General features: G+C 29.4%; 1 protein-coding gene across 1 annotated transcript; it reads left to right on the forward strand.

Moving 5' to 3' along the window:
• Positions 1-8,941: 8,941 nt before the first annotated feature.
• On the forward strand, positions 8,942-10,561 carry VNE69_02179 (DNA polymerase kappa (polK); the record flags this gene model as incomplete). Its single annotated transcript, XM_065472730.1, has 1 exon — positions 8,942-10,561. The coding sequence occupies one exon, from the start codon at positions 8,942-8,944 to the stop codon at positions 10,559-10,561; it is 1,620 nt and encodes a 539-aa protein (XP_065328802.1).
• Positions 10,562-17,361: the final 6,800 nt, after the last annotated feature.

Raw genomic sequence — 17,361 nt, forward strand, 5'->3', positions numbered from 1 at the left:
TTCCGGGACTGATGTTCGCAGATGATATTGTTGTCTTCGGAAACAACATTGATGATCTTTGTAATAAGATCAATAGGATTTCTAATTGGGCGGTTAATAACAGAATGAGGATTAACTGCATAAAAAGCGGAGTATTAGAATGGACTGCTCATTCTAACATACAAGAATTCCGAAGTTTGTATTGTCTCAATACAGACTTTGGTGTGATTGAAGAAGTCACTGAATACAGATATCTAGGTGTCTTAATTAAAAGATTAACGCTAGAAGAACACTTGGTCAAAGACGCAGCAATGCGTGGTATGAAAGCCTTAGACGCCTTGATGCCTAAGTTGATGAATAATAGCATCAACCTATACTTCAAGGCGATCTTAATAAAATGTGTACTAGTACCCACATTAATGTATGGCAGTGAATTGTGGGGAACGTCAAGTACAAGAGCAGGTAAGATTAACAGGATCTTAAGAAAATCTATCAGAATGATATTCAAAAGAGTGTTAGTCCTACTAGATAGAGTAATGGACGAGTTCAGTATTGAACGAATCCATATACAAGCAGCTCTAAGTAGATTTAGAGCATACAACAAGTGGGAACCCAATAAGACAATCATATCGGATATAATCTCAATCAATCCGAAAGAAAGAAAAACTACCTGGTGTTCAAGAACACAAAGATGGTTAAAACGATTTGTCGGCAACGATTATGAATCAAATGATAGTGGATTTTCAATACAAAAATAATTGATGTACTAAGAAGTCGAAGAACTCTAAATACTTCTTTAGCTGCATCAATAGCAAACCAATATGACATAAGAAATTCACAAATAAAATATGTCATGGATAAAATAAATAATAGAAAAATTAGAACATATACTAGATTGAGGTGTAATCTAGTAAGGTGGTCCTCAGCAATAGCAAATTCAAAAAGAATACCAATGAGTTATAAAAGCAAATGCTTTCTGTGTGATGGACCACAAGAAAATTTAGAACATTTTCTGTTAGAGTGCGTCTGTTTAACTGACATTAGAACATCTTTTGAAAATAAACTGCCTCTACTGACTTGTTCAAAAACAAATAACCAAGAAAAAACCAAACAACTCCTTGGTAATAAAATCGGACTAAAAATAACCCAGATAAGATAAAAGAACTTTGTTGCACTATAGAGTTCTTAGATAAAATGGTTGTCTCTAGAAGAATTATATTTGAAAAGAAACTTAAAGAGATAACAAAACAGGATAATTAATATGAATAATTAGAAACAATAAAATCTAGAAATAGAAGAAAGAGATGTTATTTTACTAACAAGAAAACTTTTATAATGAGTATATTTGACCCGGGAGAGGCCGGGCATGATACTGATGCTGTATTGTTCCGCTGAACTGAGTCGTTTTCTTAAATGGTGTATTATGCCAGGCGCTTTCGTTTTTCATCAGACTCATGAAATTGGGTCTCTAGTCAATTATGACTAAGGATGTATCCTATGGGAACAAACTTTTCTCCTACAAGCGAGGCCGTTAAGGTATGCTGGTGTGTAAACGCAATTATTGATGATTTATCTTTATTGGTGAGATTTTGGTGGCTTTTCTTCGTTTTGTTGATATTGTATTTTTTTCTGTGGTATAATGGACCATACCACATGATTTCTAAAAACCAATAAATACTAAAACGCTGATGCTTCTTCGGAACGAACAGCTATGGTCGACTATTATTGGTCAGCCAAATCTTATTTCTTTCTATTGGTTACTATGTAATATAAATAGAGAAATTCCATGAACAACATGGTACAACATCAGAACGCAAACCAACACTCTTCCTTCTACAAATCAGATAAACAAAACTCTTTTCATAACAATAAACAATCCTTTCCCTTTAACTCCTTTAACTCCGGTCTTCTTGGCACCTCAACCCGTAGCATCATTGAATGCTTCCTTGCCACAGGCAAGCTTCCCGGTAAACACGCCAATTTGAGCTCAAATGGCATTAAAGGTAAAAAACCAGTTACAGCTGATAAAAAACATCATTCCGCGGAATTTTAAATAATAGTTGAAGGAACAGACGTACCCATCATCGAACATATACTCAAAATATTTAATATTAAAACCGACCCAACAACTGCGGGTCTCAAAGAGTTCGAAACTCCTTCTGAGTATAATAAGTGGAATGACACATAAGCCGGTCAAATCTACCTGTGGTATCCACCACTTAGGAAAGTATGTAAAATATTTTTATTATTAATATTAGATCTTCTTTCCATTACTCCGTACCCCTCTCCGGATAAAATTATTTAATAAATGTTGGAGGGAAAACTGGAAGAATTTGGCGGGAAATATTTATAAATTATTTTTATGATATTTGGGATATCATAATCTGCCTCTCCTTAGATTTTATTGTTTAGTATCCGCAATGTGAACCCATTCATATATTCCCTTGACTTTGATCCATCTGTTATTTTTGCTAACTAATTCTACTACGTATGGCCCTTTAAATGCCTTTTCCCATTTCTTGCCTTGAAAGTTTTTCACGTATACTTTATCTCCGATTTTCAGTTCGATGATACTTTTCTTAGCTGTATACGGTTTCTTACTGCTTGATATTTTCTTCAGCTGGATTCTGTCTTCAGGATCATATTGATTGGTACCTGATACCAATTCTTCAGGTGCACATCCTATTGATCTTCTATAGTTCTTATTAAGCCTAATCTCTATATTTTCTATTATGTTTTCCAAAGATTTTTTCTTATATAATCTGATTATTTCAGAGATAGTGCTATTTGTTCTCTCACAGATACCATTGCTCTGTGGATGGTATTTCGGAACATGTATAAGATTTATGTTATTCTTATCAGTAAATTCTTTTACTAAATTACTAGTATACTGTGTTCCGTTATCAGTAATTATTGTTTTTGGATGGTGAAATTCATTACACCATTTTACAAAACACTCTACCACTCTTTTATCTGTAATTTCTCTTAATTTATATACCTTTGTGTATCTTGTGTAAACATCAATTATGGTCATTATATACAGTTTTTTATTATTTATTTTTGTTGGACCATATATGTCTGAACAAATTTTATCAAACGGCGCTCTTGCTTTAATTTCTAGTTTATTATCAAATCTGTGATAGCTAAATTTTTTATTAAATTTACAGTTCTGACAACTGTTAACTACTTTTCTTATGATTTCTTTTATGTTATTTATATAATAATAATCTTTCAAATTGTTATATAGTACAAACATCCCTGCATGCTTGCTTTTTAGGTGCATATTTTTGACTAAATTTTCACTTTCATTGGGCTTAATATAAAGTTTACCGTTCTTCTTAATTTTTGTAACTGCCGGCGTCTCTTTTAGTAATATATTATCTTCCCTTTCATTATTACTCTTTACTTGCAGTACTTCATCTGATGGTATTCGCGATAAATAGTCTGCGATTACGTTTTTCTTTCCTTCGATGCTTTCTAATGTAAAATTATATTCATTAAGCATTAATTTCCATCTTATCATTCTACTATTATTATTTTGTGTTTCGAATAAGCAATTTCTGTTATCACACATAAATTTTACTTGATATCCCAGAATGATTCCTTTAAAAAACATTAAACTCTGTAAGATTGCGAACATCTCCTTTTCAACAATCGTGTAGTTTATCTCAGTTTCTGTAAACTTCTTACTATAATATCCTATGCATCCATGTTTTTGAAATAATACTGCTCCCATGGCTTTATCAGATGCATCAGTCTGTAACCAGAATTCTTCGTCATATTTAGGGGACACTAATTTTCCGTTTTCTTCAATTTCTGTGATCAAATCTTTTATATCTTGCTTGTCTTTCTCTGTTAGGTCTATCTTTTGCTCTACTCCTTTTAATTTATCCGTTAAGTTCAATACTTTAGCACTTAAATTTTGTACAAATTCTCGGTACCAATTCAATACCCCTAAAATTTTCTGTAATTCTCGGCGTTTTGATATATTTAGTTTTACTAGCAACTTATCAATACTAGCAACATTGGGTCTGATTTCTTTTTCGTTTATTATCAGTCCCAACATTTCAACTTCTTTAACACCGAATATGCTTTTTTCAAAGTTAATTTTTTACTTTGTAACTAGCCAACCCATCTAATACTTTGTATAAAACCTCATTATGCTCTTCTTTGGTTGTGGTATATATTAAAATATCATCAATGTATACTACCACATTCGGTATTTCAGCTATTATTTTGTTGATAGTCCTTTGGAATAATTTTGGACCCGATTTAATACCAAATGGGATTCTGGTATATTTGTATATGTTTCCTAAAATTTTAAAACTTGTTAAATTCATAGAATTTTCTTCTATGGGTACTTGATTAAATCCATTTTTTAAATCAATTTTAGTAAAATATTTTGCCCCTTTGACCTCGTTAACCAAATCTTTAATTTTGGGCAATACATCTAATTCATCAATTATATTTTTGTTTAATTCTCTGTAGTCTACTACTAATCTTATCTCGTCATTTTTCTTAGCAATAACAAACGCTGGACTGCTATACTTACTTTCACTATATTTAATAATTTTCTCTTTCAGCAATCTTTGTATCTCTTGTTTAGTCGCTTCAAGGAATTTATGTGGAATAGTGTATTTCTTATTTATCAACTTTAAATCCTCTTTTGTGTTGATATCAAATGAAACTTTTTTAATTTTCATCTCTTTATACAAATCATTATTTTTTATGTATTGTATTATTTTTGAAGTATTTTTCATGCTGACGTTTTCCTCATTTATTGAAAAGCATTTTTGCATTAATAGATCTTTGTTTTCCTCGAATGGTTGAGGCAATCCGTTAACCATGTTAATAACATTCTTGTTATGATGTATTGTTTGGGTTATAAAATTTAGAATAATTTGATTCTCACTTAAAAACTCTACTCCTAAGATTATATCTGTTGATAATTCTTTTATCACGTGCAATTTTACTTCATTGTTTATATTTAAATTTTTTATACTAATCTTCTCTTCTATTATCTCATCTGATTTTTCCTGATAACCGTTTCCAAATATAAATCCAACCACTCTGTCTTTTCTTGCTATGGTACCCAATTTCTTAACCTTTTCTGATCTTATTAAATTTTTGGTACATCCTGTATCTAAAATAGCGATTACAGTGTGGCCATTAATTGATACTGGAAGTTTTACTGTTAAATATTCGGACTTCTCTTTTAAAACTACTTTACAAAGAGAAAACTTAAGATCTTTATTTGTTTTTAATTCATCTGTTTTAATCGTTTTATTCTTATTCTCAATTCGTTTGCTTTTAGTGAAACACTCACTGGTGTTATGCGTTCTTGATCTATGCAAGCTACACCATCGATTCATCTCATTTCTCTGTCTTGGTTCATTGACCTCGACGGGGGCATTTCTAGATAACTCCAAGTCATTCTAAATTCTGACTACTAATTCTTTCTCCAAGTTTACCAAAAGGTTTATAATATCCTTGACATTCTTGGTACTTGATTTCATCACATAATCTTTGGTAGCGTTAGATAAGGCATTCAAACAAATTTCATTAAATCTTCGCTCATACTCACTCTTGGTATATTTTTCTAAAAATGCTGCTACTTCAAGCTTGGCATGGATATCGACAAACATATCTTCTATCAAATCATAATTTTCTTGTTTAATCTCTAACAATTTAATTCCCGAATTTGAAAACAAGTGATGTGGATATGCGGCACTTAATATTTCTTCTTTACTTTTTAAATAATTTTTAGAACTATCTTTTCCTTTCCATTCTTTAATTTCGATTAAATTTTGTAATACTAGGAGAGTCTCTTCCTCGTCCCATTCAAGTTTATTACGTAGTTCTTCGAACTTTCGAAACCATTCTAGCATATTGGTTTTCTCGATGTTGTTTACAATCTCTAATTGTTTGATAATAGGCTGCTTTAGGCCTTTAACATTGATCTCGAAGCTGATCATGTTTCTCTGTTCTTTAATCTCTATCCTTTTGGTTAGTTTAGGATACGTCTTTGTTAAATTTAACTTGTGGTATCCACCACTTAGGAAAGTATGTAAAATATTTTTATTATTAATATTAGATCTTCTTTCCATTACTCCGTACCCCTCTCCGGATAAAATTATCAAATAAATGTTGGAGGGAAAACTGGAAGAATTTGGCGGGAAATATTTATAAATTATTTTTATGATATTTGGGATATCATACTACCATATTCTAATCTATGATTCCACTTATAAATCAAAATTAACAAATAAAAGTTATAAAGCATTAAGAAAAGAACTTCTTAATATACTATACCCCAAAACATAACACCGAATAATCTCTCAAAAACTTGATTATATTAAACAGTGAAATTACTTTACCATAAATGAATACATGGATAAAACTACTTAAGAATTAGAAGTATACACTCATATTGACGAACTTTCTCGGAAAGAATTGGAGCAAAAACAAGAAGAAATATTCTTTAGAGTATTGGACAAATACACAACAATTAAAATAGCCGACCAAAAACTTAAATCGGCATTATTTGAAGAAATTATACAGTTCCTAGTAGACCTTGAAGAAAATATTTTAGCACAGTCAACAGAGACAAGTCAACGTGCTGTAAAAGACATAGGATTTACCAAAACTACAAATAACTTCACAAGCAAGAAATGGTGCAAGTATCATAACTCCAAATTCTATAACACCAAAGATTGTTCGCTTCATAAGAACACCCCATCTAATAATAATAAAAATCTTATTATATTGGAACAAAAAACTGATAGTCATGAAGGCATTAAAATCAATGGGGAAATTAATGACACTATGTTACAGTTATTCGTGGACACAGGGGCTACATGCAATTATATACATGAGAACATTGTCAATATATTAAAACTGCCAATATTTGAAACAAACCCCCTTACTATGGTATTCGGCAATGGCACAAAAGAAACAACTAATAAGATAGTCGAATCAAGATTAGATATCAGTGGTAGAACATTCTTGATAAAGTTTTATGTATTACACAAAATTCCAGAGGATATAATTGTAGGTTATGAATTCCTCGCGGCAAACTCGCAGTTGTTAAACATTAAAAAGAAAATTATTATTGTGGACAAAGGAACGATAATTCCATTCATTGGCTCGAAAAATCATCAGAAGAGATGCTAGATGAAGTATTAGCAGAAAATACTTGTCTAACCATTATTAACAAAATTTTTCATATTAAGGGGGCAGATAATATTGCTGCGGACTCCCTATCGCGATGCCTCATATCTCAGGCAACATCGCTAAAAGTAAAGTATGATAATGCTGTAAGAAGAGCTTGCGCGTCAAACAACGACGCGTTACAAATAAATGACAAAGGTAAACTAATAGTTAAATATGACAAGATCAAGTTCGTTGCTTAAGACTATACACAAAATATCAGGACACCGAGGGGGTTCAACGCTCTATAACAATATAAAAAATTATATTTACGTTAAAGATGCTCTGAAGAACATAACAAAAACAGTCCACAAATGTAACATCTGCAGAAACTATAAGATTATTAATAACAAGAATCAACAAGAAATAAGAATGAACTCCGGCAAGCTATACGAACGAATCTCAACGGATATTTTTGGGCCTTTCTAATATTATACACCCATTCCTAATTCCGAAAAGAGGACAGGATATATCTTAACAATAACAGATATATATTCAAGAGAAACACACTTAGTTTTTTACAAGCAATTAAGACACAAGAACTTATAGACGCCGTAGAATATTGGATTTCTAGTAGAGCAAAACCAAAGCATTTGATCTCAGATAACGGACGGCAATACACCTCAACCGACTTCACTAATTACCTTACGGACATGGATATAAACCATATTCTTATACCAACATATACACCAAGATCCAATGGTATATCAGAGAGAATCAATCAAACCATTACTTTTATCATATCTATTAATAAATATAGAAATATTTACGACACCGTCAAAGAAGCAGAGAACACTTTAAATAACAATTATAATCGAGGTATTGAACTTCACTTATCTCTTAACGCACAAAAAGGATTTCTTCGATATCGAAAATAAGCTTCAAAACTTTAGAATAAATACAAAGAATTTATCATACACCCCAAAGTTTAAAGTGGGAGATATAGTATATAAGCGAAATCTAAAGGCAGGAAAGCTCGATCGTAAGTATGGACATAAACAAAGCATAGAAGAAGTTGGAAGTAAAGGGAATTGGGTTCGCCTAAAGAATGAAGAATCTTGGACGCACGTCCGAAACCTAAAGTGCTAGTCGAAGGTGGCAGTATGTGGTATAATGGATCATACCACATGATTTCTAAAAACCAATAAATACTAAAACGCTGATGCTTCTTCGGAACGATCAGCTATGGTCGACTATTATTGGTCAGCCAAATCTTATTTCTTTCTATTGGTTACTATGTGACATAAATAGAGAAATTCCATGAACAACATGGTACAACATCAGAACGCAAACCAACACTCTTCCTTCTACAAATCAGATAAACAAAACTCTTTTCATAACAATAAACAATCCTTTCCCTTTAACTCTTTTAACTCCGGTCTTCACGGCACCCCAAACCGTAGCATCATTGAATGCTTCCTTGCCACAGGCAAGCTATCCGTAAAACACGCCATTTTCAATAAACAATTTTATTTTTTTTAATATCACAGATTCGATTTTTTTTCCTTTTGTGAGTGTTTCCGGTCCAATTAAATCTGTCGATGTGTAGAGACATGATTTGATAGAAAAAAGGGGCTAAAAGAATGCAAATAAAATTCAATTAAAAAGTAAAATTTGAATCAATTTCATAATATAATTCGATCACATGTTTGACGTATAAATTAAATCTGTTTTAACTTAAATTATTTTGTGATTAAAAAATTTGTTAAATAAAGTGGGGGTTCAATATATTTTCAAGTTTTCATCCTTTAATATGAATGAATCTGATGAAGAAGATTTACTAGAAAAGGACAAAATTAAAAAGATATCATTAGCAACGCTAGATGATGAATTTAGTGAAAATAAAGAGACGAAGTTGTATAAAATACGAAATAAATCTTATGATATTTTACAAAAACTTGATTCCATTACACCTTCCAAAATAGAATCAGCACTTCAACATGTTAAGTTACTCAAAAAAGAGATGGGCTTAAAATATCCAGCTTTGTTTGATGCAGACCCCATGATCATATTTTGTCATGTAGATCTTGATTCATTTTACGCTAGTGTGGAATCATTGGAAAATCCCGAATATAAGACAATACCTTTAGGCGTTGGTAATATGAACATGCTCGCTACTTGTAATTATGTAGCAAGAAAATATGGTATAAGGGCTGGTATGCCTGGATATATGGCAAAACAATTATGTCCAACTCTTAAGATAGTTAAATGTGATTTTCAAAAATATAATTTTTTCAGTGAACAAGTTATGAGTGTATTGTCAATTTTTGATGAAGAAATTGAAATTTATGGAATTGATGAGGCATGTTTGACATTTGATGTATTGAAATTTAAAAATTCGGTATCAAAAATGAACATGATAGGGTTTAATATTTCATTATTAAACAAAGAAGATAAAAACAAATTTCAATTTAAAGAATACTTTCATGATCGTTCTGTTTATGTGCCAATGACATCTACGAAGTTTAATTTTATAAACATTAAAAAATTAATAGACAATATTAGGCATTTAGTATTTTTACGTACTGGTCTTACAATATCGGGGGGAATTTCTGTGACAAGGGGATTGAGTAAATATGCATGTGGAATAAATAAGCCCAATGGATCTTTTGTAATTGATAAAGATTTTGATGGTCATATTTTGGATTTAGAAACTGATAAAATTAATGGTATCGGTTCTGCCACTAAAGAATTTCTTGCAAAGTCTTATAAAATTAGAACTATAAGGGAACTTAGAGATAACCTACATTTTCTATATCTAACTATGCCTTATAAATCATTTAAAAATTTGTTTTATTTATCATATGGTCTTTCTATATTTGATTTTAGTGATAGAACAAATAAGTCAAGACAATCTGTCGGCAAAAATGTGACATTTAGATCCACTATTGATCATTCTGAAATCTGTACAATTCTATGGCGTTGTTGCACTTCGTTAAGTGATAAACTCAAAATGAAAAATATAAAATGTAATATAATAACACTAAATTATAAAACGTCTAATTTTAGTAGTAAAACTAAACAGATTAAATTAAACAAGAAGATCAATGAAGATATTGAAATTTTTAATGTTGGTTACGATTTATTAATGGACAGTAAGCTTTTAACAACTAATAAAAATATTCTTAATCCTATTAGACTCTTGGGCATAACTCGTAGTGGTTTTTCAAATGATGATAGCAACGGACTGTCTAAGTTCCTCGGATCTGTATATGAGAAGAAAATTTGTCCAGTCTGCAAAAAAGCATCCTTACATTTAAATAATTTTTTATTTGAGAGCCATGTCAACAGTTGTATAAATGCTCAGCAAACTGAAGAGACCAAGCGTAAAAGCACACTTGACGCATATATAAAGAAAAAAAATCGAGAATAACTAACCAAAAATAACCTATATCGTTTAACGTAGTTCTAATAGGGCACAATCCAATCGGAAAATATTTATTTTTTTCAAAAATTGTAAGAGCAGATAATTACAAACATAAAATAAAATAAAATTTATTCTTTAAAGTTACCTTATTTATATGATTATTTCGATTACTTGGGCTCTTATAACTTATTTTACAGTTCTGAATTTTAATTTGTTTGTTGTACTCCGAAATTACACTCCAGTATTTAGGGGATTTGTATTATGGGATTATCTATTTCTAGCACTATTAACACAGCATTTGGTTACAGAAATAGCAAAAATGCATGTTTATAAAAAACTGCAAATCAAATGTATATAAGAATTGAGGAACACAATAACTTGGTAAATCGGAGAATACACACTGTAAAAATGTATTTAATGTATTTTTAAACCCTTATCTTACCATTGGGCTGTTTTATTATACTTCCCCGTAGGAAGCATGTTCAAAAAAATTCACATAATTTAGATATAAAGGAATGAAGAAAACTGATTTTTATGGATGAGTATAAAGTAAATAAATTGATTTTATTTCACTTTTCCTAAAACTAAGGCTGTAATATAGATATACCATTGTAATTATTTTTGTAGTGTGATTATAGATAAACTTAGTTTCTTTCGAATTGATAAAAAAGAAATATATGAAATAAAAGGCCCAAAAATAATGGCTATGACGAATTTGACGTATACATTCCAGTTAAACCACATGATGGCCTAGGATGCACAGTATATTTACGTTCTTATACTTTATTTAAAAGATGTAGCTGGTTTCAGTTTACATATACTTATTATAACGCCGATACTATTTATAATTCAATATAATACACTGTGATATACAATATTTACATACAGTTTTAGGAATCATTATTATGATTGAATAATTTAAGAATTATGATTTTTTTTGGTATATAATAATTCTTGCTTACTTATTTGATGTCTTGATAATCTCACAATTTATTGATTATGACTAATTAGAAAAGAAAAAATCCTGATCGACGACAAAACAAAAAACTCCTTTAGCGCCAAAAACTAAGATGGATACATCCTTAAGGGCTACTAATATATCCCTTTCCCAAAGCAGCCACGATTTTAATATATAAAATATAAATAGATTTAAATTGTATTGAGTAAAAGGTATCCCACTAAGCTATTTCGCATGTTATATAAAATTCGTTGGGTTCTAATTATTCATAGTTCGTTTAAATATACCATATAATATGTATATTTTAATATTTACATGAATATTAATAATTCAAAAATCGCCCATTTTATAAAGTGTTTACTATACTATGCTTTAATTACTATGTTTCCATAATTCTTTCCATTTCTAATAATAGTATGATGGCTTCTTGATACTTACTTCGATATTAGTAATTCTAACAAGATTTGTTTTATTCACGATATTTTAAAAATAAAATTATTTTATTTGGGTATAATATAATATCTGAAAAAAAATTACTTTTCACAAGCTATAATCACAATTTTTTTTTTGACAGTTCTCGGAGTTCCTCCTGAAATCCACATATAGGGTCTTCGAATACCTCTTCCTGTTCAGTATCAAGCCCATGTCTAATTGACATAGTTAGGCTTTCTAAAGTCATCTTAAGGAGTCTTGTCTGTATATATGCTTCCATTCTTGGTTCTAATCGGAGCTCTTTGATATGCAAGCGGCGGAAATTAATTACTATTCCATTCCAAGTAAAAACATAAAGAATAAATTTCGCCTATTATTTAAAGAGAGAAGCCACATGATTTGCAAACAAGTCGTATTATGTTTCTTTCTGTTTCTACTGCATGAAGGTGTTAAAGCTTGTGATTCCAACTTTAACAACGATTACTTCTTTCCCCAACCTGTCCACAATTAGTATATCGGGCTTGTTTATTTTATTTTGATATTTGAATGTAACCTAGTGTCAGCTCTTATCTCAACATACTCATCAGTTACACGTTCATGAACGAGATAAATTTATAACTTTACTTATGTAAGTGTGATAAGAATTGTAATTACAAATGTTTTGTGTAAACTTTCAATTAGGCTGTTCACTTCATGCTATGAGTTATTTTTCCCAAAAATTACAATATCTTGTTTTTTTGTTGATCTATTTTTGTATTTTAAATACTCTTTAATAGTTTTTAGAGCATCGAAGTCTAAGAAATTGACGGCTATTCTCAATATTGAATTTAAAGGGAAAAAAATTTTGTATCAATATAATAACAGAACGTTATTTTTTTAATTGAAATTTTATATTTTAACAGAAAAATAAGTAATAAACAACTAAACATTTAAATCAATGAGAATTTTGACTTTATTAATATATATATGTGTCTTGAAATTTTTATGCATAAATTATTGACTTTTTAGAGTAAGAGTATTTACTCTTTGCATTAACGAATATAAAAAATTATATTGTAGATTAAAACTAGTATATTTACATCCTTGCGCACAAACCCCTTAATACAATTTTCGGATTACGGTACCTGATTTTTGACTTGTAGTTTAAATTGTAATATCTTCTTTCTTTCTTTCGATCTTTTTAATGGGGAATAGAAACTTATAGACATATGTCCAAAAATCATTTTGTATGAGTTTATGGCTTCAACATGAACCTTCGATGTATATTATAATATGCTTTAACGACGTGGTTGTGAAAAATCTTTTAGAAAACAAAACTCCATGTTGTTTCAAATATAGAAAAAATGCAAAAATTATAAGATGTTACAATTGTAAAACAATAGTATATTATAATATGTCATGTTTTATAAATAATAGTAACTTTGATATGTTTGTATTATATATAATACCCTTAAAATTTACATATTAACAATTTAGAAACTAACTGAGGAATCTATATTGTGCCTTTCCGTGAATTTTAGACAATATCGATGATTTTTTTGATTGCGATATATACAACATGCTGGTATAAATTTCATACAAATCTTAAAATTTGCAAAAAAATATATTAGAAGTTTGAATAATGGTTTTGAGACAAATGTTCATTTCGTCAAATTTTAACAAAAAAATATAAACAACTTTAGAAATATGCATTAAAAAGATTCAAATATCTATGTAATAAAATATCTGTTTATGTAAAAAAATAAGTTTCTGTGTTGTTTTCAAATAATTTGAAACGATCGAAATACAAAATTGAATATATCATTGTCTTAAGTTTTATTAAAAGTTAAAAACTATTTTTTTTTTAATATATTTAAAACCCAATCTCGTTTGTACTGCCATGAAAAAAAACAAAGTCATGAATACAAACGGTTTTTATAAAACCTACATGATGCAATATGTCAATTGCTCCTATTATAGACAAATTATTTCATAAGTTCGTGTAATTTAATGCTAGCGACGCAAAGGAAGATGTCATAAACACAACTTGTCGAATTCTTGATAATTAAATGACTATACGCTATCAAAGAAAATATTTTCTTTAATATATTTTCAAACATAAGACATAAGCGTGTAGCAAATTTGTTTAGTAAGTAGTTAAATAAAAAAAATATAAATGAATTTTTTCGAAAAAAGCTATGAACTCTAAAGAAACGAAAAACCATTTTAAATTATCACAGAAAGGCTTATAATAACGTTTAAAGCTATAAAAGATACCTTTAATTTATAGTAAAGTTTCAATCATACAGAACACTCTTAATACAGAATAAGCTTTTTTTATTTTCATTTATATTGTGGTATAATGGATCATATTACATGATTTATAAACAACCAATAGAAAACTAAAGCGCTGATGCTTCTTCGGAACGATCAGTCATAGCCAGGCCAATCTAATTTTCTTCTATTGGTTACTATGTTATAAAAATAAAGAAATTCCATGAACAACATTGTACATCACTCGAACACTTAAAAACATTATTCCTTCTATAATTCAGATAATTCAAACTCTATTTTACAATAAACAATATATTTCTTCCATCTATATAAACTCCAGTTTTCACGGAACTTCAAACCGCAGCATTATTGAATGCTTTCTTGCTACTGGCAAGCTCTCCGGCAAACACGCCATATATATTTAGGAATTTGCTTTCCTTTCATAAAATAGTTGGCAAGATTTTTTATTGATCTAAATAAATGTTTTTTTTTTACTATGCCTTTTAATAAAGTATTTATTTTGTTTTTGAGAGCAAATAATTGATACTGACATATCGAAGTTTGGTTATTTCTAATTGTCTTGTGCGTTCTTTTTCTAGTATTTAGGTTTTGTTACACAGCATGTTTTGATTTATTTAGCAAGAACATCGGACTACGTATTGTATTTATGTGTTTTTATATATAAGTCGGTGTTAGATATATGTATTTCTTTTATATTCATCTAATTTTTTATAAGTCTAGGATTGTAGAGACTTTGTTGTATAATTCAAATATTTCAAGTATTTGAAATGTGTTCTTTCTGAGATACAAAACATTACAATGTTCCTGAAATGGGTGTTGTAAAAAACAAAAGTTTAAGTATGTTTTTTATTTATACATTAATTTATATTTCTAATTTGAATTATATCTTTTAATGTATAAACATAAAAATCCAAACCATAAATAAAATAGAAATTAAAAGACGCTTTTAACTATTTCATTTCTAATGGTTTTTCGTAGACGGGGCTGTTATGGTTTTTAACCTTAGTTTAAATGTATTTTATTGATTAGTATTAATATTGAATAAGTTAATCATCCGACTTACGATTATGTTTGCGTGGCAGAGAATATGGTCAAGAAAAAAATAAAATCGATAAAAAATTATCTAAAGAAAGCGGCGAATAATAAAAAATAATATCAGAAAAATAAAAACCATTTGTTGTTAGTTTCATTTTGTTGTACTATTGACTACATAAAAATAAAGGATGTCATATTGTTTTCTGTCAAATAAAAACAATGATGTTTTAATCTGGCGTATTTACTCGAGATTGTGCCAGTGGCACGAAAACATTCAATAATGCTACGGTTATGTAACCCGTGAATTCACAGGGTAAGTGTAAATGTAGATGAATAATGATTAATGTTAGAGACGTCATAGACATGAGCTGGATGCGGCTGTCATTACTTTTAGGCATCGTGTTTGGCGATGAATTATGTTATTTATATTTGTGGGCAACCAATAGAAGTTGGTGTTACAGAATTGTCCACTAACTGAGAGAGCTGCTTGACGCGTATGAGATTAGATCAGAGTTTCATTATTTATTGGTCTCCATAAAACATGTGGTATTAAATATTAGAACACATAATCTTAATTAAATAAAATTATACTTCAGAAATATTTTTATAAATAGGCTTTATTTATAGTAAAGTTACTAAACTTATTCTAAATAAAAAGTTAAATAAATAAATAAGTTTTTTTTTTAAAGTTACGATGATATCGGAGAAAACATGTGAAAGAATAGCGGCAAAGAGACCAATAGGTATAAAATTAAAATAAATATATTAACATTAAAAAACTGAAAACTTATTCTAAAAATAAATAAGTCTCAACGTCACAGGGCCATTCATAACAAATATACATATTAAACGTTAATTTGGTTTTTATTGGGGAAATGTTTGTTGACTAGCATATTACAAATACCGGCAGACATGTAAAACCAACACAAAAAAAACACAAATGAGGAGGAAAGATCAATGTGTAAACAGAAGTGACGTAATATATAGGAGCAACTTCTGGATAAAAAAGTTCGACTGATTTTATATTTTTTTTGTGATTTTATATGCACATTGGTCTTCACGCTTGAGAGCCTGGTTCTTGGCTTGGTAGCCCTTCCTTGTTCGTATGTTACAAATAGATTTATCATCTTGTCTTCTCATGATATTGTTGGATAAGGGCCGAAAAAGAATAAATAAATAATTTTTGAAATAGATCGATCGATCGGTTTATTTAAAAAAAGGAAAATTGATAAAATGAAAACAAATATTTTATGGTCGTTGTTATGTCTCAATGTCTTAAATTAGAATAAAAAGTTCTTTGTATATAGGAAACAACTTATATTTATAATTTAAATATCGCCCATACTATATGATTTAGTTTTTTAATATATTTTTAACTAATATATATATATATAAGATCCCTTTGTATCTTGTATTCGTGCATGCAATATTACGAGTTTAATAAAACTTTTCATTGTACAAGTCATTACTAAGGCCTACTATATAAATTAATCATATTTATTTCCATTTCACTTGTTTATTAAAAATCCAGATATAAAAATTATCATACTAAAAAATACTCTTGCATCTTATTTCATTTTTTTATAATTGATCGAATTAAAATATAGTTAATATTTATGCAAAACAATGTAAACTCTTTTTCTCAATCGTAAATCATCTCGTTATAGGGGGAAACATACCATATAAGAGACATATATGATGTTATGTTCCAAATCCATAATTAGATTTTAAATAGCCTAGCATAACCAACAGTCTACTAACAAACAAGGGCCCATCAACCCCTTCATATAAATATGATGTACGTATAATTACCTTGGTGAACTAAACCACCCACGCCAAAATTTAGTACTTTAATAGCATGATAGCGCTCTTTAATATGTGTATTCAGATGTAATGCACCTACATAATGTCTCCGATAAAAACCTTAAATTGTTTTAGCACACCGAAAAATGACTTTGCTGACAAAAAGAGTATACCCTTACAATTGTACGAAAATTTATGACTAAAAATTGGCGTCAATATGTCTCATGAAACAACAAAAACAATATAGCACCATTAACCGATAGATAAATCAAGACTTTGTAAAAAAAAAAAGAAAGATGCTGTC

Source organism: Vairimorpha necatrix, chromosome 2 (genome assembly GCF_036630325.1).
Source record: "Vairimorpha necatrix chromosome 2, complete sequence".
NCBI classification, from domain to species: domain Eukaryota; kingdom Fungi; phylum Microsporidia; family Nosematidae; genus Vairimorpha; species Vairimorpha necatrix.